The sequence below is a fragment of the Thermobia domestica genome, chromosome 7 (genome assembly GCF_964235325.1).
Source record: "Thermobia domestica chromosome 7, izTheDome1.hap1.1, whole genome shotgun sequence".
NCBI lineage: Eukaryota > Metazoa > Arthropoda > Insecta > Zygentoma > Lepismatidae > Thermobia > Thermobia domestica.
In genome coordinates, this window is record NC_137460.1 from 23,321,295 (window position 1) to 23,340,593 (window position 19,299).

Below are 19,299 nucleotides of genomic sequence, written 5' to 3' on the forward strand. Positions count from 1 at the left end.
CTTCAAAAAGCAGTAACTGATGCTTTTAGTCGTTTAGTACTTTGCCTAAACGACTAGATTAAACTGGGAAGGGAGACCATGGATTACAAGGTAATGTGTTTGTGTTTATCCTTGTTTTGGTTTTCGTATATTATCCTCCCTATATATTATAAGATGATGCATCATTTGTGATTAATTGCAGGGTCTTTATGGCGTTACGTACGAGGTTCAATGACACTGTCTGGATTTATGCCCCCTCTTTGTGACCCAGTCGATGGACATCTGTTACTTGATGGCGGATACGTCAACAACCTCCCAGGTAACCAATCACAAGCATCTATCTATACATATTTCTGTATAAAGCCTTAAAACATCTGTAGCAAAGAAGTGTAAATTCTTGGTAGTATACTCTTTTTTTTTCTGAAAGTACTAATTTCCTTCTTTTGATGTGCTTAAGAATTTGTTTCGGCTAAATAATGTCCACAGGTGGTCTCTGGCGTTATGTTCGAGCGAGCATGTCTGTAGCGTGGGTTTTTCCACCCATCTGTGATCCCGTAGATGGTCATTTACTGCTTGACGGTTGTTATGTGAACAACGTACCAGGTAATTGTAGAAATAAAAACTTAAAAAAAAAAGAAAGTGTTTTAGTTATAGTACTAAAGGGTAGTCCTTTAGTAGGTATAAGAAAAGAACTTAATTTGAACTTAGAGAAACTTATAAATTCCTGTTGGTGATGGTACAAATACAATATACTATACGATATTCTCCTTTTACAAAGTGTTTTTTTTTTTTTTTCTTAACTGAGCATTATCGTTTTTATCCAATTATAAGCTGACTTTTTTTCTGGATTCAAAAAATGCCTCTTTGCTTAGAACCGCCGTCGTTAATATGGCTGATAAAATAGTAGAAGACATCCTTTATCGACGCAGTAGGAAAAAGTTTCGAAACATATCACCAGAAGCCGCCATAAGAAAATTTTTGCCATCATATAAACTCAGTATTGTCAAGTCAGAGGATTTTCTTCTAATTGTGGATTTTAATTTTTGTCAAGGAAGAAATTCAAATTTTTGTATTGTTTATGTTGGGATTTAGCGGAAATTTTAAATATTCACAAGAAAAATAAATTTCTTGACATAAAAAGTATTAATTTAGCAGAATTTACTAGCATTTAGCTATAAAAATTGTTCTATATGCTTTGTGTGCTTCATTAATATTTTTTTCTGTTTTCGTTTATATTTTCCGGGGGGTCGGCTTACAATACGATAAGAGAGTGTGTTACTACTTTCATATGATGAAGAAAGAGAGTACTCTTCTTTATAAATTCTTCATCTCTTTCCTGCCACTTCTTTTTTTTAAAAAAAAAAAACTCTAATAAATCATAATCAGATATAATGAAAAGTGTATAATGTTTTTTGACTTCTCAGTTTCTTGTCAATTAGTTTTGTTTACCAACATATTTTCCAGATACTTATAAATCCAGAACTTCAAATTAACAGATTGAAATTAAATCAAAACCCCTTTGTAGGGATTTTGTAGGATTACACAAAATCACGCAACTTACGATTATTCTTTGTTTTTGTTATCTCAAAATACATTACATTGCCATTAGTGCCCGGACACCACTAAGAACTTGTTCCTCTTCTGCACATAATGAGTTAATATGGCGTGTGTCCGTCATTCATCCTTCTAGGTAGACTTCGGCAGATATAGTCCTCTGTTCATCATGCAAAATGACAAATAGTGAGGTTATGGTTTCTGGACGTTGTAATCGGGGCTTTGGACCGGCCAATCGAATGCTTGCATCTTTATCTCCTCAAATCGTTCTGTGATGGCATCCTGACATCTAACTAAAAACTAACTAACTCGATGGCCTATGGAACCCGGAGGTTCAGTGCCGCGTTCACAAAAGCTCTTCACTGACTTCTATCCTTAGCTAATTGCATCCAGTTTCTACTTTGTATTCCTATCTCTGCGAGATCCATCTTAATATTATCCTCCCATCTGCGCCGGTCTTCCTAATGGCCGTTTTCCTATGGGTCTACCAGTCAAGACTTTGAAAGCGTTTCTACTTTCTTCCATTCTAGCTACATGACCTGCCCACCTAAGCCTCCTCGACTTGACGACCCTAACAATGTTGGGTAAACCGTATAAACTATGTAGTTCCTCGTTATGAAGCTTCCGCCATTCCCCATTCTCGTTCCTCTTGGGTCCGAATATTCTTCTCAGGATCCTATTCTCAAATACTTTCAGTCTATGTTCTTCTCTCAGAGTAAGTGACCATGTTTCGCAACCATACAGAACAACAGGCATGATTATCGTTTTATATATTTTAAGCTTCAAATTCCTCGACAGAATTCGCGACGACAAGAGATTTTGAACCAAGTAGTAACACGAATTCCCTGCTTTTAGTCGACATTTAATTTCTTCGTGAATATGATTTTCGTCTGTTAATATTGATCCTAAATATTTGGAAGTATCCACTTTATCAAAAGCATTATTTAATATTTTAACGCCTCCACAATTTGCCATATTACGGTCCCGACGCACTTCCATGTATTTAGTTTTCTCTGCATTTACTTCTAAACCCATGTCCCTGCAAGCGTTTAATAAGATCTCTGCATTTATTTCTACTGTTCTCCTATCATCCCCTATTAAATTTACATCATCAGCATATGCCATAACCTGGTGAATGCCGTTCAACTCTAGACCCTGGTTGCTATCTTTGATTTTCCTTAGGGCGTATTCCAGCACAAAGTTAAATAATAATGGCGACAACGCATCTCCTTGTTTCAGGCCATTTTCGACGTGGAAGCTCGTGGACAAAATTTTCCTACCCGGACTTTACTTTGGGATTCACTTAAACATATCTTAATTAATCTGACATCTGCATGTTGAAATATACACGGCCTACTACTGAACAGTTACCAAAGGATAGGAAGCACAGGAATCTTTAAGATTTCTTCATAGGCATTGGCATCCATTGTTCTAGGCACCAAGACCAAGGGTTCGAGTCCAAACCATGAGGTCCATACCATGATTCCTCCACCGCCAAATTTCACAGTATGAACAATGGATTCCGGTAAGTAGCGCTTACGTAGCATGCGCTATATCCATTGACGTCCATCGGATAGGATTGCGTGATTCGTTACTCCACATGATGCTCTGTCATTACCTCACTGTCGCGTTTTGCACCTCTGTAATCGGTGGCGCCCGTTCTCTTGTGTGATCCTTGGCGTAGGGCCAACAGCTCGCCCATTGAACTGCAGTTCTAACATCTCATGAAGAATAGTATCTTTACTGACATCACTCCCGAAACTCTGTGGCTACATTGTTCAAGTCATAACCCGTCTCTATGAGACAACTTCCGAGGCTTTCCTAGTCGGGGTTGCGGTTTTATCATTCCCTTTCGTTTCCATTTCACTTCTGGTTAGAGACTATAGCACACGAGATATGGAGTTTGCCGGAAAACTCACATATTGAATGACTAAATCGGTGGGCGTTCATGCTAATTTAATCTTCACTCATCTCCCGCCATCCGTTCATTTTGACTGCAAACGCTTATATGACGTTCTCCCAAGCGCTTACTCACTCTCTATCACCAATTGTCTCATCTGAACGAGTCTGCTTGTCTTTCGGGGAATGTCCGCTTATTAATGGCAGTGTAGTGTATATGCGAATCTAATAGAAAAAGTCGTGTTTTTCTTTTTTCTTCTTAGAACTATATAAAGTAGCTCTCATTAAAATTAATAACAATTTACCAGCATGTTTAAGTGAAGGAACAATATGAATATGTACATAGAAAAAAGTTTTTTTTTTTTTTTTTTTTCTAATGTTTTGAGACGCTGCACGTAATGCTGTAACATTCCATAATTCTTTATCACTTACATTACATTACCTAGCCTTTCACCAGGCTAGGGTGAAATTGTTCTTAGCTAAGCAAACATGTAAACTGATTAAGTAAACAAGTAAAGTTATATCCATAAGTGAGAGTGTCTTTACATCTTAATAATGCCAGTTTAGGTAGTTTCTCTGTGCTTAAATAAGAAATTAAACTCATCTCGTTTTTTTTTTTTTTTTTTTTTTTTTTACCAGACTGTACGGGAGCATCGCTTCCATGCCGTAAATTTGAATTTGCGAAAGGGAATGAAACTTGATCACAGTACCGTTGAGTTAATTGTTATGATTAATTATTAGTACAGCTTACCTTTATTCCGTGTTTAAATAGGCTGACATATGGTTAATGTCATTTTGACTAATTAATAAGTAAGTTTGGTATTTTATATAATGATAAGCACTATCGAATACAACTCAAATTATTTGGTAGATTTGTGCGAACGCATTCTGTGGTTCTGGCAGAGTACCGTATGGTTTTCCTTTGTAATGGGATACTAAGAATCTAATGTTGCTTTCATGGGATTTTGTTTGTGCTGGATTGACATCTTTTCATTCCAGACACAGTACGCGGTGTCAGTTGTTATGCTATACTGTTTCAAGGAGTTTGGTATTTAACTATTAAGACTTCTTTATTAATCTGTGTAACTATCCACTTTGTGTTCTTGGTATATGTGAATGTATTCTTGAATAGAAAAAGACTTAGATTAGAGGAACAGATAAAATACATACTATCGATATCTATAGTATTACCGAATTTCAGAAGCCTACTTACTGCGAGGACCTAAACAGTTCTTAATATACACTTTCGGTATTTATATACTGTTTTAGTATCGTACTGCCTTACTGTGTGGTTCTCAGGAAGACTTAATAACACATTTTCGTTCAATTTTTGTGCACTGTCGAGTAAATTCCAGGCAATAGTTGACAGTCAAAATTTTCGAATTACTTTAAGGCAACACTGAGGGTGGAAGCATAGAGTAATGAAGGCAATGTAGTCATTGGCTTGCGTCTGTCACGACATTACCGTATCGCAGAGGGAGGACTAATAATTCTATGGTGGAAGATCAGCAGGCTCCCAACATCAGCAGTTTCAAGCGAGTTTAGTGGGGGGAAATGTCTGTGCATGAAGCGGGAGGGTATGGATTTTTTTTTTTTTTTTTAACGTTAACTGAGATAACAGTTCACAGAGGGTTAGAACAAGTAAAAGAATAGTAATTGTCTGACTAGCGAATAAAGGGCCTATCCAGTCGCAATGATGTGAACAGACTTTGGGGAAGATGGCTGAAATTCAGCTCAAATGTAGAAGAGACTATGTAGATTCCATATTCCAAAAACAAATTGTCCTAAAATGAATGGAACCTAGTAAAAAAATTCACGAAATATTAACATTAAAGTCAATGGAAAATCGATGAAAAAAAAAAAATCGTTCACGTATCTCAATAACTACGATAATAAGAAAATGGCTAATTAAAAGCATATTGCAAAGATATAATGAAGAGCTTAAAAACGATGTATAGTACGTAAGGTAAATATGGATAGGACATTGTCAAAAGTCAAGTTGTTTGAGTAAAATCAATAATAATGATAAAGTATATGCATCTTCTGCGAATTACCCAGGGCATTCCACGCGGAGGTTACGTGCTTGAAATATCTCACATCTGGATTTGGAATCTCCAGACTCGATTTAGCACGCAACATGATCACGTAACACAGTCTGGTCGTTATGACAAACAGAATAGGCCCTTACCGAAAAAATGAGAGTATTAAGAGTACTACTTTTTAAGAAGAAGAAGGAACTATTGATACTTCAACACTTCTATTCGAATAGGGAAAAATATTCGATAGTGCCCATCATAAATTCTATTATCAGATAATGATAAAGCTTGAAAAAAGTTGGGAAAGCTTGAAGATTACTAGAACACTATTTGCTGTAGTAATCGATATAGCTGATAGAAAACCGTTTGCATTAACGGGTTCCTTAGTATGGTGATAAATTAAAGAGTTGTGCTTAGTATATAGTTGTAATCTGAAACTCCATTTCAGCCGACATCATGAGAAGCCGAGGAGCGAAACACATCTTGGCCATTGACGTTGGTTCTCAGGACGACACTGATCTCACAAATTATGGAGATTGTCTCTCCGGGTGGTGGCTGCTATGGAAGAGATGGAACCCGTTCTCATCGCCTGTTAAAGTACCGCAATGGGCAGACGTTCAAGACCGTTTGGCGTATGTTTCTTGTGTTAGGCAATTAGAGGTAAGAATTCGAGTGCCTATTTACCAACTGCCAGTAGAGTAATTTGCATCCTGAGTTATGCTATTTTGTATATGATTTTTGCAATGAAATTCTGCGTGCGGTCCCGGGTTCAATTCCCGGTGCGAGCACTCGGCCGAAAAAGTGTAACAGCTTTTTCAGACCAGCCACCTTGAATGAAGTTTTCCTGGGTTTTCCTCATTCACACCAGGCAAATGCCGCTGTGGTACCTAACTTATAGGTCCCAGGCCGCTTCCTTTCCTTTCCCCAGAACCCAGAAATCTAAATCCTAAATCCTTCAAATAAAAATTTCTTGTTTTACGTCTCATGTTTATGCTCTCCAGACCAAAGGAGGTGTTTAATGTAAGTAAATGATCGGGAGGTGGTTACGTTGATAAATGAATGAAAAAGGTAGAATGAAGAAGGTGGGAGGAAACAGGCGAACCGCGAGAAAACGCACGCACACGGTATTTGCCCACCATAAAGCACTTGGTGCGAGTGGGAATCGAAACAAACCCACTTATCAGAGGTGAGCGGTCTACCACTGAGTCACTGCGGCGCCGTCGGAGGAAACAGGAGGACCCCGAGAAAACTCACAAACACGGTATATACCATCGCAAACTCACGGTCCCGGGTTTGATTTCGGTAGAAGAGCATATTGAACGCATTATAGTGGCTTCGATTCCATCTTAAAAGTGTAAGTGTACGTTTCATGTAGCCTCGGCACTGAAAAGGAGCAGTGAACTTCAGCAAACAAACTTACATGGTCGGGTATCGAATTAGGAACCCCTCACACAAGAGCTGATACATACAGATTTTTATTAGTCATTGTCTGAATGGGTAGAGCCTCAAATTACGCAGATAACTAAGTTTGAGAGTAAGAAGATAAAATTACGCCCCCAATTCATTTACAAGTGAATCAGGCTCACGACCAATGTGAAGATAAAATGTCATATTTACTTGACTTCAGCACGTGCAGAGGCAGTGTAGTCAGTTCTAGTAACGCTTCATCCTATGTTTTCTAAGAACAGCGAAAGAAGCACCACGTTGCGACCACCGTTGCCTTCTAGGATTCGCTAGTACCTATTTTATAGAGGCTGGACGAATTCCTGAACCACACTGGAACGATAAATGAATCTCACCTCCCGCCGGGATCGAACCCGGGAAGGCCGTCTTATCAAATACGTTACCATGACTTTCGAACTTCGTGAGTATCATTGCAATTTTACAATTTTGACTCTAAGAAATTTCGTTTCAGCATTTTCTGTATCAAAATGTCAGTTAATTAATGACAAAATGTTGAGAGGCACACAGGTTCGGTGATGCGTAAGGTTTCAATTTCGAAATTCGACGGAGTGCTTTATGATTGATAAACACTTGCGTCTGTGAGTTCTCTGTGGGGTATTATGTTTGTTCCTAACGTAACAGCATTTCACTCACTTACCTCATTGTCCTTTTGCATTTGTCATATCCTTGAAGGCATTAAAGTAAGTATTCCGTATTTATTTGACAAAATATGATGGTATTACATAACGACTTTTCACTTCAGCTTAGGCACGTAATGTTCCCTCGGAGGACACTCATGTGTTTCTGATGCACGTTAAGCTATAAGTTCACGTCTCAAATAGCCTCAAAGCCGAAAAAGAACGTTAAATTCCAAATGAACCACCATCGGACAAACTGATCTCTGCCTACAAACATCAGAGAAAATAAATTAATAAGAACAACTATTAAAAACAAGCAGAACGATGTGTTCTGAAGTCATTACTGTCCCGAAACTAAAAATTGAAAGAAACATTTTGTCTTCTTTTCTTCTTCTTCTTCTTCTTCTTCTTCTTAATAATAATAATAATAATAATAATAATAATAATAATAATAATAATAATAATAATAATAATAATAATAATAAATAGAATGTTAGGGTCGCAGTGGCGTAGTTGGTGAGGTATTTACTTACAAACTGGGTGTCCTCTCTCATTTGCTGGTGGGGCGGGAAAATTGTCTCGTTTGTTTTACCCTCGTTCCAATGGAGTTCGAGGTTACCTAGCCTATCTTAAAATAACTACCTTTGACAACCTGGGAAGTCCTGAAGGTTGTACTTCCGTAAGTGCCGAAGTTACAGAAGTATGGACACTTTAACTCTTCCCCTGCCTTTAAGCCATGAATATGACCTATGCTGAATGTGAAGCGATTTTTATTTCACTTATAATGTTTACTAGAGAACTTTCTATCTTAGGGAAAATATCTTTTGTACTGATAGCTCTGCGCCAACTTAGCTTCGTACTAGTGTCTTACGAAGTCCATACAGTGATGGAAGGGAATGTAATGAGAGTCCAAAGGAATAGAGGATGGCATTTAGTATCTCCCCCAAATCCGTCGACTACTCTGGGACCGGTACTGTGACTTATAGTATGCCGTTCTAAACAACCTCGTTTATGTGTGTATCCACTGTAGCTGACGCGCCTGCTCCCTACGGACACACCCCATCGCTACTGCTCGAACCCCTTCCACCTTCTGCGCTCCTGCTCCCTACGGACACACCCCATCGCTACTGCTCGAACCCCTTCCACCTTCTGCGCTCCTGCTCTGACTCGGTTACATCGCATTCTTCGTGCTTTTAGTGACCACGTAGCACAAGTGGGTTTGTGTTTTATGCACTAGTTTTTATGCCATATGCCGATACTGTATTTATACCCACAACTACATCACAGTTACAAATAACAAACTGCAGTCACTACCAACTGATTTGGGGAAGAAACTAAATAATACCCAGAATAGAGTCTGGAGTCACTTTAGTTGTGCTGAGTTCCTTTCACCAATAATTTAATATGTGGTCCTTCGGAGTTCGTGAGCTTCCTTGTAGTTAAAAAAGTTTCTTATGTTGTGCCCGATTTGGTTAGAATACATGTGATTTGAATCGCACATTAGGTTCACGTCTCATATAGACTCAGTGCTCAAAAGGAATGTTAAACTGCAAATAAACATAAGTAGCGCTTAGAGATCATAAAATCCATCGCCAAAGAGGTTAAATATTATAATAATTGCATAAAAAATAAAATCTTGATGAATAACGCCATAATCAAGTTTTACATTATTTCTCTATAAGTAACAATATTTCAGACAAAAGAAAATGCAGTTTGGTTTTGGTAAAATTTGACTAGAACTTTGTATACTTGTATTTACTATTTAATGAAATTAACAAAATCTGTAGCAACTTTTTAAAAACAATCCTTCTTACTTTTTCCAGGCTGTGAAAAATAGTAACTATTGTGAATATATTCGCCCGCCAATTGACAAATACAAGACTCTGCAGTTCGGAAGTTTCGATGAGATAAAGGTAGGCTATGTTTTGAGAAATGTTTGTTTGTTTGCAGGATAGGTTAATTTAATTTTATATATATATGGACGTTTTGGGGAGTATGTAAATATTCTCCCTATATGTAAATACGAGGGTCATTCGAAAAGTAAAGAACGTTTTGCGCTAGCGCGTGCGCGTGTTCCCCCACCCCCGCTGCCGCTGGGTTATTGACCTGGGCATGCTTTAGCCTCAGTCTGGCACCAGCTGCGATCCGCTACGGTCTGTTATTGCTTCGCTGTGCGACTGTAAAATGTGCGATACAATTACTGATCCCGCCAAGTGTGAGGTTCGTAGTGTGATAAGATTTTTGAATGCAAGAAAAGTGCGTCCGATAGAAATTTATAGACAAATCACTGAGATGTATGGAAATGTGATGAATGAAGCATCAGTTCGTAAGTGGTGCATTATGTTTAATGACGGACGGACGAATGTGCACGATGAGGAACGCTCGGGCCGGCCTTCTGTTGTGACTGACGAACTCAAAGGAAGAATTGAGCGGAAAATTCAAGAGGATAGGCGATTCACTATTGATGGGCTGCACGAATTCTTTCCTGAAATTTCAAGAACTTTGTTGTACGAAATTGTCAGTGGTGAACTTGGTTACAAAACAATTAGTGCAAGGTGGGTGCCTCGACTGTTATCGGAGGAACACAAAACCAAGCGAATGGGAGCCGCATTGACTTTTCTCAGCCGTTACCATAAGGATGGCGATGAACTTTTAAATCGTATTGTTACTGGAGATGAGACGTGGATTTCGCACATCACTCCAGAAACAAAGCGCCAATCCATGGAATGGTACCATTCAAATTCTCCGAAAAAGCCGAAAAAAACCAAACAAATTTTGAGCACCAGAAAGGTTATGGCTACGGTCTTTTGGGATCGTAAGGGTGTTTTGCTCGTTGACTACATGCAGAGAGGTGAGACCATAAATGCAGCTGCCTACTGTCAGACGTTACGTCGACTTCGCCGCGCGATTCAAAACAAAAGGCGCGGATTGCTGACCAGCGGCGTCATCCTCCTCCACGACAATGCCCGTCCTCACTCCGCGGCATTGACGAGGGACTTGCTTCAGCAGTTTAAGTGGGAAGTTTGGGAGCATCCACCCTATAGTCCAGACTTAGCCCCCAGTGACTTCCACCTATTCCCAAAGTTGAAAGACTTTTTGGGCGGAAGCCACTACGGCAGTGATGATGAACTTAAGGAAGCTGTTAGTGATTGGTTCAGCAGTTTGGCGGCAACTGTGTATGCCGAAGGCATAGAAAAACTTGTACCATGGTATGACAAGTGTTTAAATTTGCACGGCGACTATGTCGAAAAGTAACTTAAGTATCACATAGTATGTAACACAAATTTCGCCTTTGTATATCAGTTATTAAAGTGTTTATACAAAAACGTTCTTTACTTTCCGAATGACCCTCGTATATTATTGGTGAGTGAGAAGCCACCACATTTTCCACGAAGTAAAGTACACCAGCTTAGACATAAAGTTAAGTGATGGTTATTCTATGAGCTGTTTCAAAGGATGTAAATATAAATTCTGTTCTATTTTGGAAGGTACTCTCCAAAAAGGAACCAAAAGATAGCATCAAAATAATGTTACGTAAAATGTAATTTCTCTTTACATCTTTGAAAAGAAGTATTTCAGAAATCAAAATGGTGATTATGATAAATATGTTAAATACAATTAATTTCATGTTAACAGACACACGTAACAAATTTTTGCGTCATCTGTTGACGATTTCAAATATTTTCTTAGATGACTACCAACACTGTTTCCCTCTCTGCAGGGAAGGAAGTGGGTGAGTAGAAACTTGGTTGTTTGCAGATCTTAGCGGTCAACCTGCCAGCTATATAAGATTTATGAAAAGCGGTTTGTCCTTAACGCTCTTTCGCGACTCGCAACGTTGGCACTAGTGAATACGTGCTACGTTTTAATGATTCTCTTAATCGTTAAGAGGTGCTGGTGTTTCCTGGCTTGTACTGAGACACAGAAAACATCATGAAAAGAAGGGAAACATTTTAAATTTATGCTCTGGAAATTTTCATTACTAAATTATGATTTGGTTATTTGTTTACCGCCGGTAAACGTGGTAACATACTAAAGATATCATCATTGACGAGACTGGAGTAGGATCGGCTGAATTCTAGAGAATATAGTGCAAATATATTGCTATTCATTAAAGAGAAAGATGAGAACGTTTGGAACGAGGCTATCCTACTAGCGAGTTACTAGATTTTGCTTTTCTCTCTTTTTGTAGGATGTAGGTTATAACCATGGTAAAACGTACTTTGCTGGCCTAATCAAAGCAGGTGCTCTTCCGATGTTCAAACCAGTTTCTCTGAAGACGAGAGACCAACATTACGCAAGCGTGGTTCCTTACACATTCACTGACTTGGCCCAGATGGTGTGCAAAGTATCCCGTAAGACATATATTGGTAAGTAAAAATAAAGATATCAGAAACGATAAATTTAAATATATAAAAGTACAAGCAGTATATGGTAATAGCACAGTATATTTTAGAAGATCTTTGTTAACAGGTTGTGACTACGCACATGTTTCTTTTTAAGTGCTTTATTTGCTCAACGCAGGAATAAGAAATTGTAGTAATGTTAATTTATCGTGGCAGTCGACTACTTTAAAATTTTCCATACTCAGATGCATTTGTGGGTGTGTATCAGTGGAAAGAAAGTGTACAAGGATGCGATATATTTGTTTCTGTATATGATCATATCTCTGTCCGAAATGTATTAAAGCTCCTTCGCAGTTACAATGGTTTGCGTACTGGCCTTCGGCGCAGACGAACTGAGTTCGCTTTCCGATGGGAGCTCATGTGGTTCGGTTAAAAAGCTGTAGATCCTGTCTTATACAGCCTTGGTGCTGAAATCGACGCTAAAACTTAATGCTGTGCTAATAACCCTTCACCTATTATGATGAAACTGATGTTCTTATCTCAAACTAAAACTTGATGAAGATGAAGTGCTCTCTCATCAAAGTTTCATTAGGACACGATAACATAATGAAAATACACGAGATGATTAATGAGATATAACCTAAAATTATAACTTTTCATAAAATAAATAACTCTTAAACTTTATTTCTATTTATTTTTTGTTTAATATTATTCAAAAATAGGGTTGGCTGGTTTAAACCAAAAAACGAAAAATGTTCGTAAAAGTGTAACTATTCGTAAAATCTTGATGAACACACATTTGTGGGTTATCACGTTTCGCTCCCATATATTATTCGTACTATATTCAGACCTAAATTCCCCATTCTTTAATCAGAGAGATTATATTACAAAAGCAACTTTTTTAATGTAACTTTATGGATGTTTCTTTTGTGATTTTTTTTTTATAGTTTATTATTATTGTTATGCAACCTAAGGAAAATTCTAAATATTGTTTCGTTTTAATAATGTTTACTATTGATAAAACACATCGAAATGCCGTACTTTTTTGGGGAGGGGGTCATACAAACCCCACGAGAGGCAATTATTGAAATAACTAGAATCTTTGGTAACTATTCTAGTCCTGGTATTGGTAGAAATGGGTCAGAGCCAAAGTGGACTCAAATAATTCGTATCTTTATTTACTTTTCTCACTGATATGCAAAGTAAGTCGTTATATTTCTTTAACTTGGACTAATAAAAGTTGTAGTGAACTGACTTGGACTAAATTAGTTCTTCTGTACTCTGTAGTACTTTGAAATTGTCCATATGTAATTCTGTATAATGGTTCCACTTGTGCAATTGTTTATCTTTTGGTCCTGAAATGACTGTTGACGATTATATTAACAAATATGTAAAGATCAGTCTAACGTATTTTTATCAGGAGTCCTTCGTGAGTGAGTCGGCAGACGTATCGCATTTGTGCCCAATTAGTCCCGGTTTCTAGTTCAAATAGAGGACAATTTCTCTTGGATGTAAGCCGAGAAGCGGTTTGGATTCCGCTTTAAGCTTATGTGACCCCTTCCAGCATAACCCGGTTGTTGCATACTAACACCATGGCGAAACAAGCTTATTTCTGTCCACATGTGATATAAATACATAGAGCAAATTATTTAAACAAAACAAAACAAAAAAAAAAAAAACTGGTTTTTTGTTTTTTTTTTTTCAAAAAAAAAAAAACATGGTTTTTGCCAACCCTGTTCAAAAATAATAGATACCACTCGATAAATCACATCGAGCAAAATAAAATGAGATGCTTGATGGTAAATTCTCATGTGCACTTTTCAAGAGTACAAATTTTTTTTTTGTGGCACTGAAGAATATGTTGTTCATTGCTAATAGTAATAGATAGTTTTTATTCTCGTGGAACAGATTGATCGAAAAAAAAAATGATTCTCTGTTGAGTAGCAGATTTCATCTATTCTCTATCTTTTTCCAACTGTGTCACATGTAGTCTTAGCAGTCATATACGACAGTTACCGCAAGTCATGACTTTTTTTTTTTTTTTAACGAAAATGGAAACGAAGTAAGAAATTCTGCAGTATGCAAATAAAACGTTAGTACATACAAGGTGAACACAAAGTCTCTTTCCCCAAAACAAGTAAGGAAAGAAAAGCAATAAGCGAGCTGTTAGCGAGTCTTTTTTACTAGAACTGGCACCACTGCGTCTCTGTGTAGCTGGGATTGCTAACCATCTTTTCGTACGTGTTTTGTTTAAGAGTTTATATTAAGAGATATTGTGCCGAGTAGTACAGGTGTTGAGATGATTCACAAATCAACAAAGGAAGAACGTGTTTTCGTGCTACAGTCTTGGTGTAAACGCAAGACTTCAGGATAAGATTTCCAGGTGGGGGAACCACCATCGCGTCAAGCCATGGGAAACCTGAACCAACGATTCGACGCTACATATTCTGTGTATCATCTATCGCAAAGTAGATGACGACAAAGTGTACGAAATAAAGGAAACTCTGAATTTGTGCTCAGAGTTGTGTATCTAGCCCGAAAAAGTGTACCTTCTGGTAGATGCACATGTGACCTGGGAATGACACGTACCTCATCAAAGAACTTGTTGAAGGATTTGAAGATTAAATCTTACCGGCCAAAGCTTCTGCACTCATTGCATGAATGTGACTGGACCGACGGGTTGAGTTCTGTAAGTAGTTTCTCATCCGGAAGCTGATTTCTGGAAGCGAATTTTGTGGCCAGGTGAGACCTCATTCAAGATGAACGGTAGTGTAAACGGACAAATTCTGTTCATTGAAGTGATACCAATCCACATGAAATTGTGATAGAAGAGTTGAACGGCGCTGGTGTCACTGTTTAGGTGGTATTTGGAGTGGTGGTGTCATACGACTATTCTTTTTTTGAAGGAACTGTTACCAGTGGCATACTCTTAGATGTTGCAGGAAGTTGTAACTCCAGAACTTGAAAATAACCTTTGTTACGAAGACGTTCAGTTTACTTGGCAACACGATAAAGCATCGCCTCACCTTGGTGTTGTGAGGGATTTCTTGGATCAACATTTTAATAAATGGATTGGTCGTTGTGGTACAACAGATTGGCCAACCCGTTCATGTGACCTCTCACCATGCGACTTCTTCATGTAAGATATTGTCAAAGATGATGTTTTTTCTGGGCAACCGCAGGATTCGGATCATTTAAAATAGCAAATCCAACAGTTATTCTTGATATTGGATACCAATCCTCGGTTGTTCATGATATTTACAAATCAGTGCTGAAGAGATGTGTATCTTGTACATTGAACATGGTGAAAGACAGTTTAAACTGTATTGTTTTATATTTGTAAGTACAATAAAAATTGTCAAGTCACCTATTTTCTTTTATTTAATTTCTTCACATATTGGGGAAAGTGACTTTGTGCCCACCCTGTATGTAAACGTTACATGTAGCCAGTTGCATGAACATGCATATGTCCATCAGAGTATAGCACGGAAGAAATGATTGTAACCAACCATACGTTACAGCCCATACGCCAGCGTGTGTGCAGAATCTTCTACCGTGAGAGGGTGGAAAGTACTCGAGCATCCACACTTACCTTGCGATTTCGACTTCATACGAAAAGTGGTGCCATTGCGTAGAACAGTGTAAAAGGGACGATTCGTTGTATCATTTTTCTCATGCTATATCCTGATTCCTGATGGAGATATGTATGTACATCCAACTCCCTACATGTAATGTTTACATATGTACTAACCTTCCATTTGCATACATTTCTAAAAGTTCTTGCTTCGTTTCCTTGTTGTTAAAATCATAGAGTTGTAATTTTATTACCTGTATCAAATGAAAATCCAAAAGACATACTTGAAAAGAAGTAATATTTGTCATTCCCAATAAACTTTAATGATTTTTTATCTTTATTTTTCAGACAAAAAATAAAGTGAATTATTTTCTCTCTCATTCCAGGATTACTTTACTGTGAAATGTTTCAGTGAAACACTTAATTTAAACTGTCATTTCTTTCTCTCTCAGATGAATCTGAAGATGAGTATGAAGCAGACGAAGAAGATGCTCAAGAAGTCGGGGGATATGTGTCGGAGCCAACGTCAACGATTCACGATTACCAGGTGACTCATAGAAAAACTGTATGTAAATGAGAAAGCACTCAATTATATTTAAGTCAGTTAATTTTGCTCAGTTCAACACAGATACAGTCTAGCACTTTTTGTTTAATACGCACCATAATGTGCCCTTGGAATCCTAAAATGATTGATATATTTTTACTATGATTTCGGAAATCAAATCTGCTGTCTTAGATAGCTAGAATTATAATGAAGAGTTTCGGCTTCACAAATACTTTTTACATGTTACTGGATCAAAAAATCCAATATATTTCAATGAAAAATTTTCTTGTACGCCTTATATCTGGAGAACTACATATAATGTAGCCAAACCCAAACTATTACTTGGGGGCGCGGTGGCTCAGTGGTAGAGCATTCACCTCCGGTGCTTGGGGTCCCTGGTTCGATCCCAGCTCGCGCCTTGTGGACTTTGTGGTGGGAAAACACCGTGCTCGTGGGTTTTCTCGGGGTTCTCCCGTTTCCTCCCACTTTCTTCATTCCACCATTTCATTCATTTCTCATAATCACCGTCTCCCTTAGCCTAGCCGCATAACCGTCGGACGTAAAACTCAAAGATTTCATTTCCAAACTATTACTTAACTCAGTATGATGTGCTTATTCCGTAAAAATACGAAAACTCGATTTAGGGGCCGTTCAAAAATCTTGTGGCCCCTGATCCAAAAATGGATCAAAATATCCAGTATATTTCAATCAAAACTTTTCTTGTACGCCTTATATCTGGAGAACTTCATATAGTGTAGCCAAACCTAAACTATCAGTTAACTCGGTATGATGTGCTCATTCCGTAGAAAATACGAAAACTTGATTTAGGAGCCGTTCAAAAATTTTGTGGCCCCCGGATCCAAAAACTAATTGTTGGCCAAGATGGCAATCTTTTGATGCATTTTTTTGGATCATTCCTAAAATTCTTGGCCAAGATCGCAATCTTTCAATCCATTTTTTCGGATCATTCCTAAAATTCTTGTTCAACATAGTCCTTTTTCCATAAAAAACACTAGAATCGGCGTAAAGTTATTGAAATGTTAGAGATCACTACACACACTAACTCACAACTTGGCGGTATCAAAATAATAATAAATGTTTTTCTTTGTACGTGTTTCATACAACTTAAAATGTTTCACTTCATTTCATAGTTTGTTTTATTTTGGTACCGCTAAGTTGTGAATTAGTGTGTGTAGTGACCTCTTAACATTTCAATAGCTTATTGTTTGGGAAAAGAACTACGTTGTAAATCCGAAGGTCTTCATTACGATTCTAGCTGTGAAAGGCAATTGATTTGGTTGCTAAAATCATTGTAGGAGTATAACCATCCTTTAGAATCCCCAGGGCATATTATAAATGAGTTTTAGTTAATTTAGTTTATTGTTTCGCATGCCAGTTAGGTTTGCCAATTTTACAAAGTTGAAATGTTTTTGTAGGCCCTCAAACTGTCTTCGGTGCGCGTAGTATCAGGCTCAAGCGTCGGTCAAACGTGAAATTTTCGTTATTAATCCAGCGCCATAATGTAATTAATTGGAACAATTTGAATAATAAAAAGATAGTATTGTACACATATCTAGAAACAGCAGTAAATAAAAAAAACAAAAAAAAAAAAAAACAACTCATATAACTTAAAACATTCCTAAGTATAAAATCTGTCTACGATTCGAGGTATTTCTTAGCTGTTGCTCGGCATAATTAAAGAAAATCTTGTTGCTACGTGAAAGCAGCTCTAACAACTTCTAGTTCATCTCGAGAATAGCAGAGTTACTGAGCGCAACATAATAGATGTAAATGTTTTACACATATACTTATCATTAATACAAGTTTTTTAAATCAGGACCAAAAATCCTATCTTGACTTTGGAAAAAGGAACTTAGACAAACGTACGATACAGACTGTTATCAAGAGTGAAGCATTGTGATAGTTCACCAATGATTTGGGCAGGCATATCCTGGTATTCTACCGAACCCATCATCACCCTGCATGGACATATCACTGCCAAGAACTGTGTAACCATTTTGAGTGACCAACCAGCTGCATCCCATGGTGCAAACTTTGTTGCCAGATGGCAATGCCGTGTTTCAAGATGACAGAGTCTGTTCATACAGTTCATATCGTCCAGGACTGGTTTGATGAGCACGAAGATGATAACATCTGTCATGACCTCCACAATCGCCAGACCTTAATATTACATAGGCAAAAAATTTAACAAATTTAGCATAACGTCATTCATTTTTCCTCAGTTTTGATTACATTTATTAGAACTCAAAATTTCTAAACAAGACTGAAGTCAGTTTGATTACTTGTTGTGCTCCATTTGGTTTCAAGAGGAGAATTTGGTTTGGGCGTAGCATACCGCATTCTGACGTTCAATTGTTCATCAGTTCGGAAAAATTTGATTCTGGAAGAGAGAATACGAAAAAGGAATTTTATAGACCAAGTTACTTTCTATTCACAAATCGTACTATTACGCACGAAATACGTGCTGAGTGTGTTCAAATGTTTCAAGTTAAAGAAAGAAAAAAAACAGTCGACAGTTACAATACCATCAGCTGCCTGAGTGATTCACAGTTCAAGATCGTTAATTAAATGCCGGTTCAAGACAATCAATTGAGTTTTCTTTTTTTGATTTGTGATCTTAAGTAGAAGTACATACCAGGGATAATTCATAAATCCTTATCCATGAATTAGGAAGAGAAGAAAATTTTACTATCAAACTTCAAACTTACCTTCATTATTTTTATTCTACATGATGAATAAGCAGAATGTAGAATGAATTTCGTACATGAATGAATGAATGGAAAGAGCAATGAATTTCGTACATGCTCTTTTTTATGATGCTAATCCGTAGCCACACTGAAATATCGCTTCTAGTGAAATCAGCGAAGTCAGGTAGTGCCGGTTTGGTCCGATGGAAGATGTGTGACAGTTCGTTCTCACCTGATGGTATTGGCATTGCGGTGTCCACCGAGTGTCATGAGAACAATTGAGGAGCTACTTGAGCTCCTTCGTGGCTAAGCGGTTAGCGTACGCGCCTTTGGCGTGGGAGACCCGGGTTCGATTCCCGGCGCGAGCTCATGTGCCTCTGATTCCACGTTCATCAGTAGGTCCCGTCTCATGTAGCCTCGCTGCTGAAAGAAACGTTAAGCTCAAAATCAATTCAACTCATTGCGGAGGTATTTGAAACGAAAAAGTAGTGAACTCTGGCCTAGAAAGCCAGCATTAACGGCGAGGGGAGTAGATGTGCTGACCGTACATCACGCGGAAGGCATAAGTGCCACAAGCC

The 19,299-nt window shown here is 37.9% G+C and overlaps 1 protein-coding gene across 5 annotated transcripts in view; it reads left to right on the forward strand.

Moving 5' to 3' along the window:
* sws (patatin like phospholipase domain containing sws) overlaps positions 1 to 19,299 on the forward strand; it is a 112,280-nt gene that overhangs the window by 85,131 nt on the left and 7,850 nt on the right. For 2 of the 5 annotated variants that reach the window (XM_081764243.1, XM_081764245.1), the window contains exons 22-26: positions 182 to 298; positions 5,917 to 6,128; positions 9,373 to 9,462; positions 11,742 to 11,919; positions 15,922 to 16,034. In XM_081764243.1, coding sequence (XP_081620369.1) covers positions 182 to 298; positions 5,917 to 6,128; positions 9,373 to 9,462; positions 11,742 to 11,919; positions 15,922 to 16,034 — 710 coding nt within the window. Of the gene's footprint in view, positions 1 to 181; positions 299 to 465; positions 583 to 5,916; positions 6,129 to 9,372; positions 9,463 to 11,741; positions 11,920 to 15,921; positions 16,035 to 19,299 lie in introns of all 5 variants that reach the window. The other 3 variants (XM_081764247.1, XM_081764246.1, XM_081764244.1) reach the window with 2 other exon arrangements.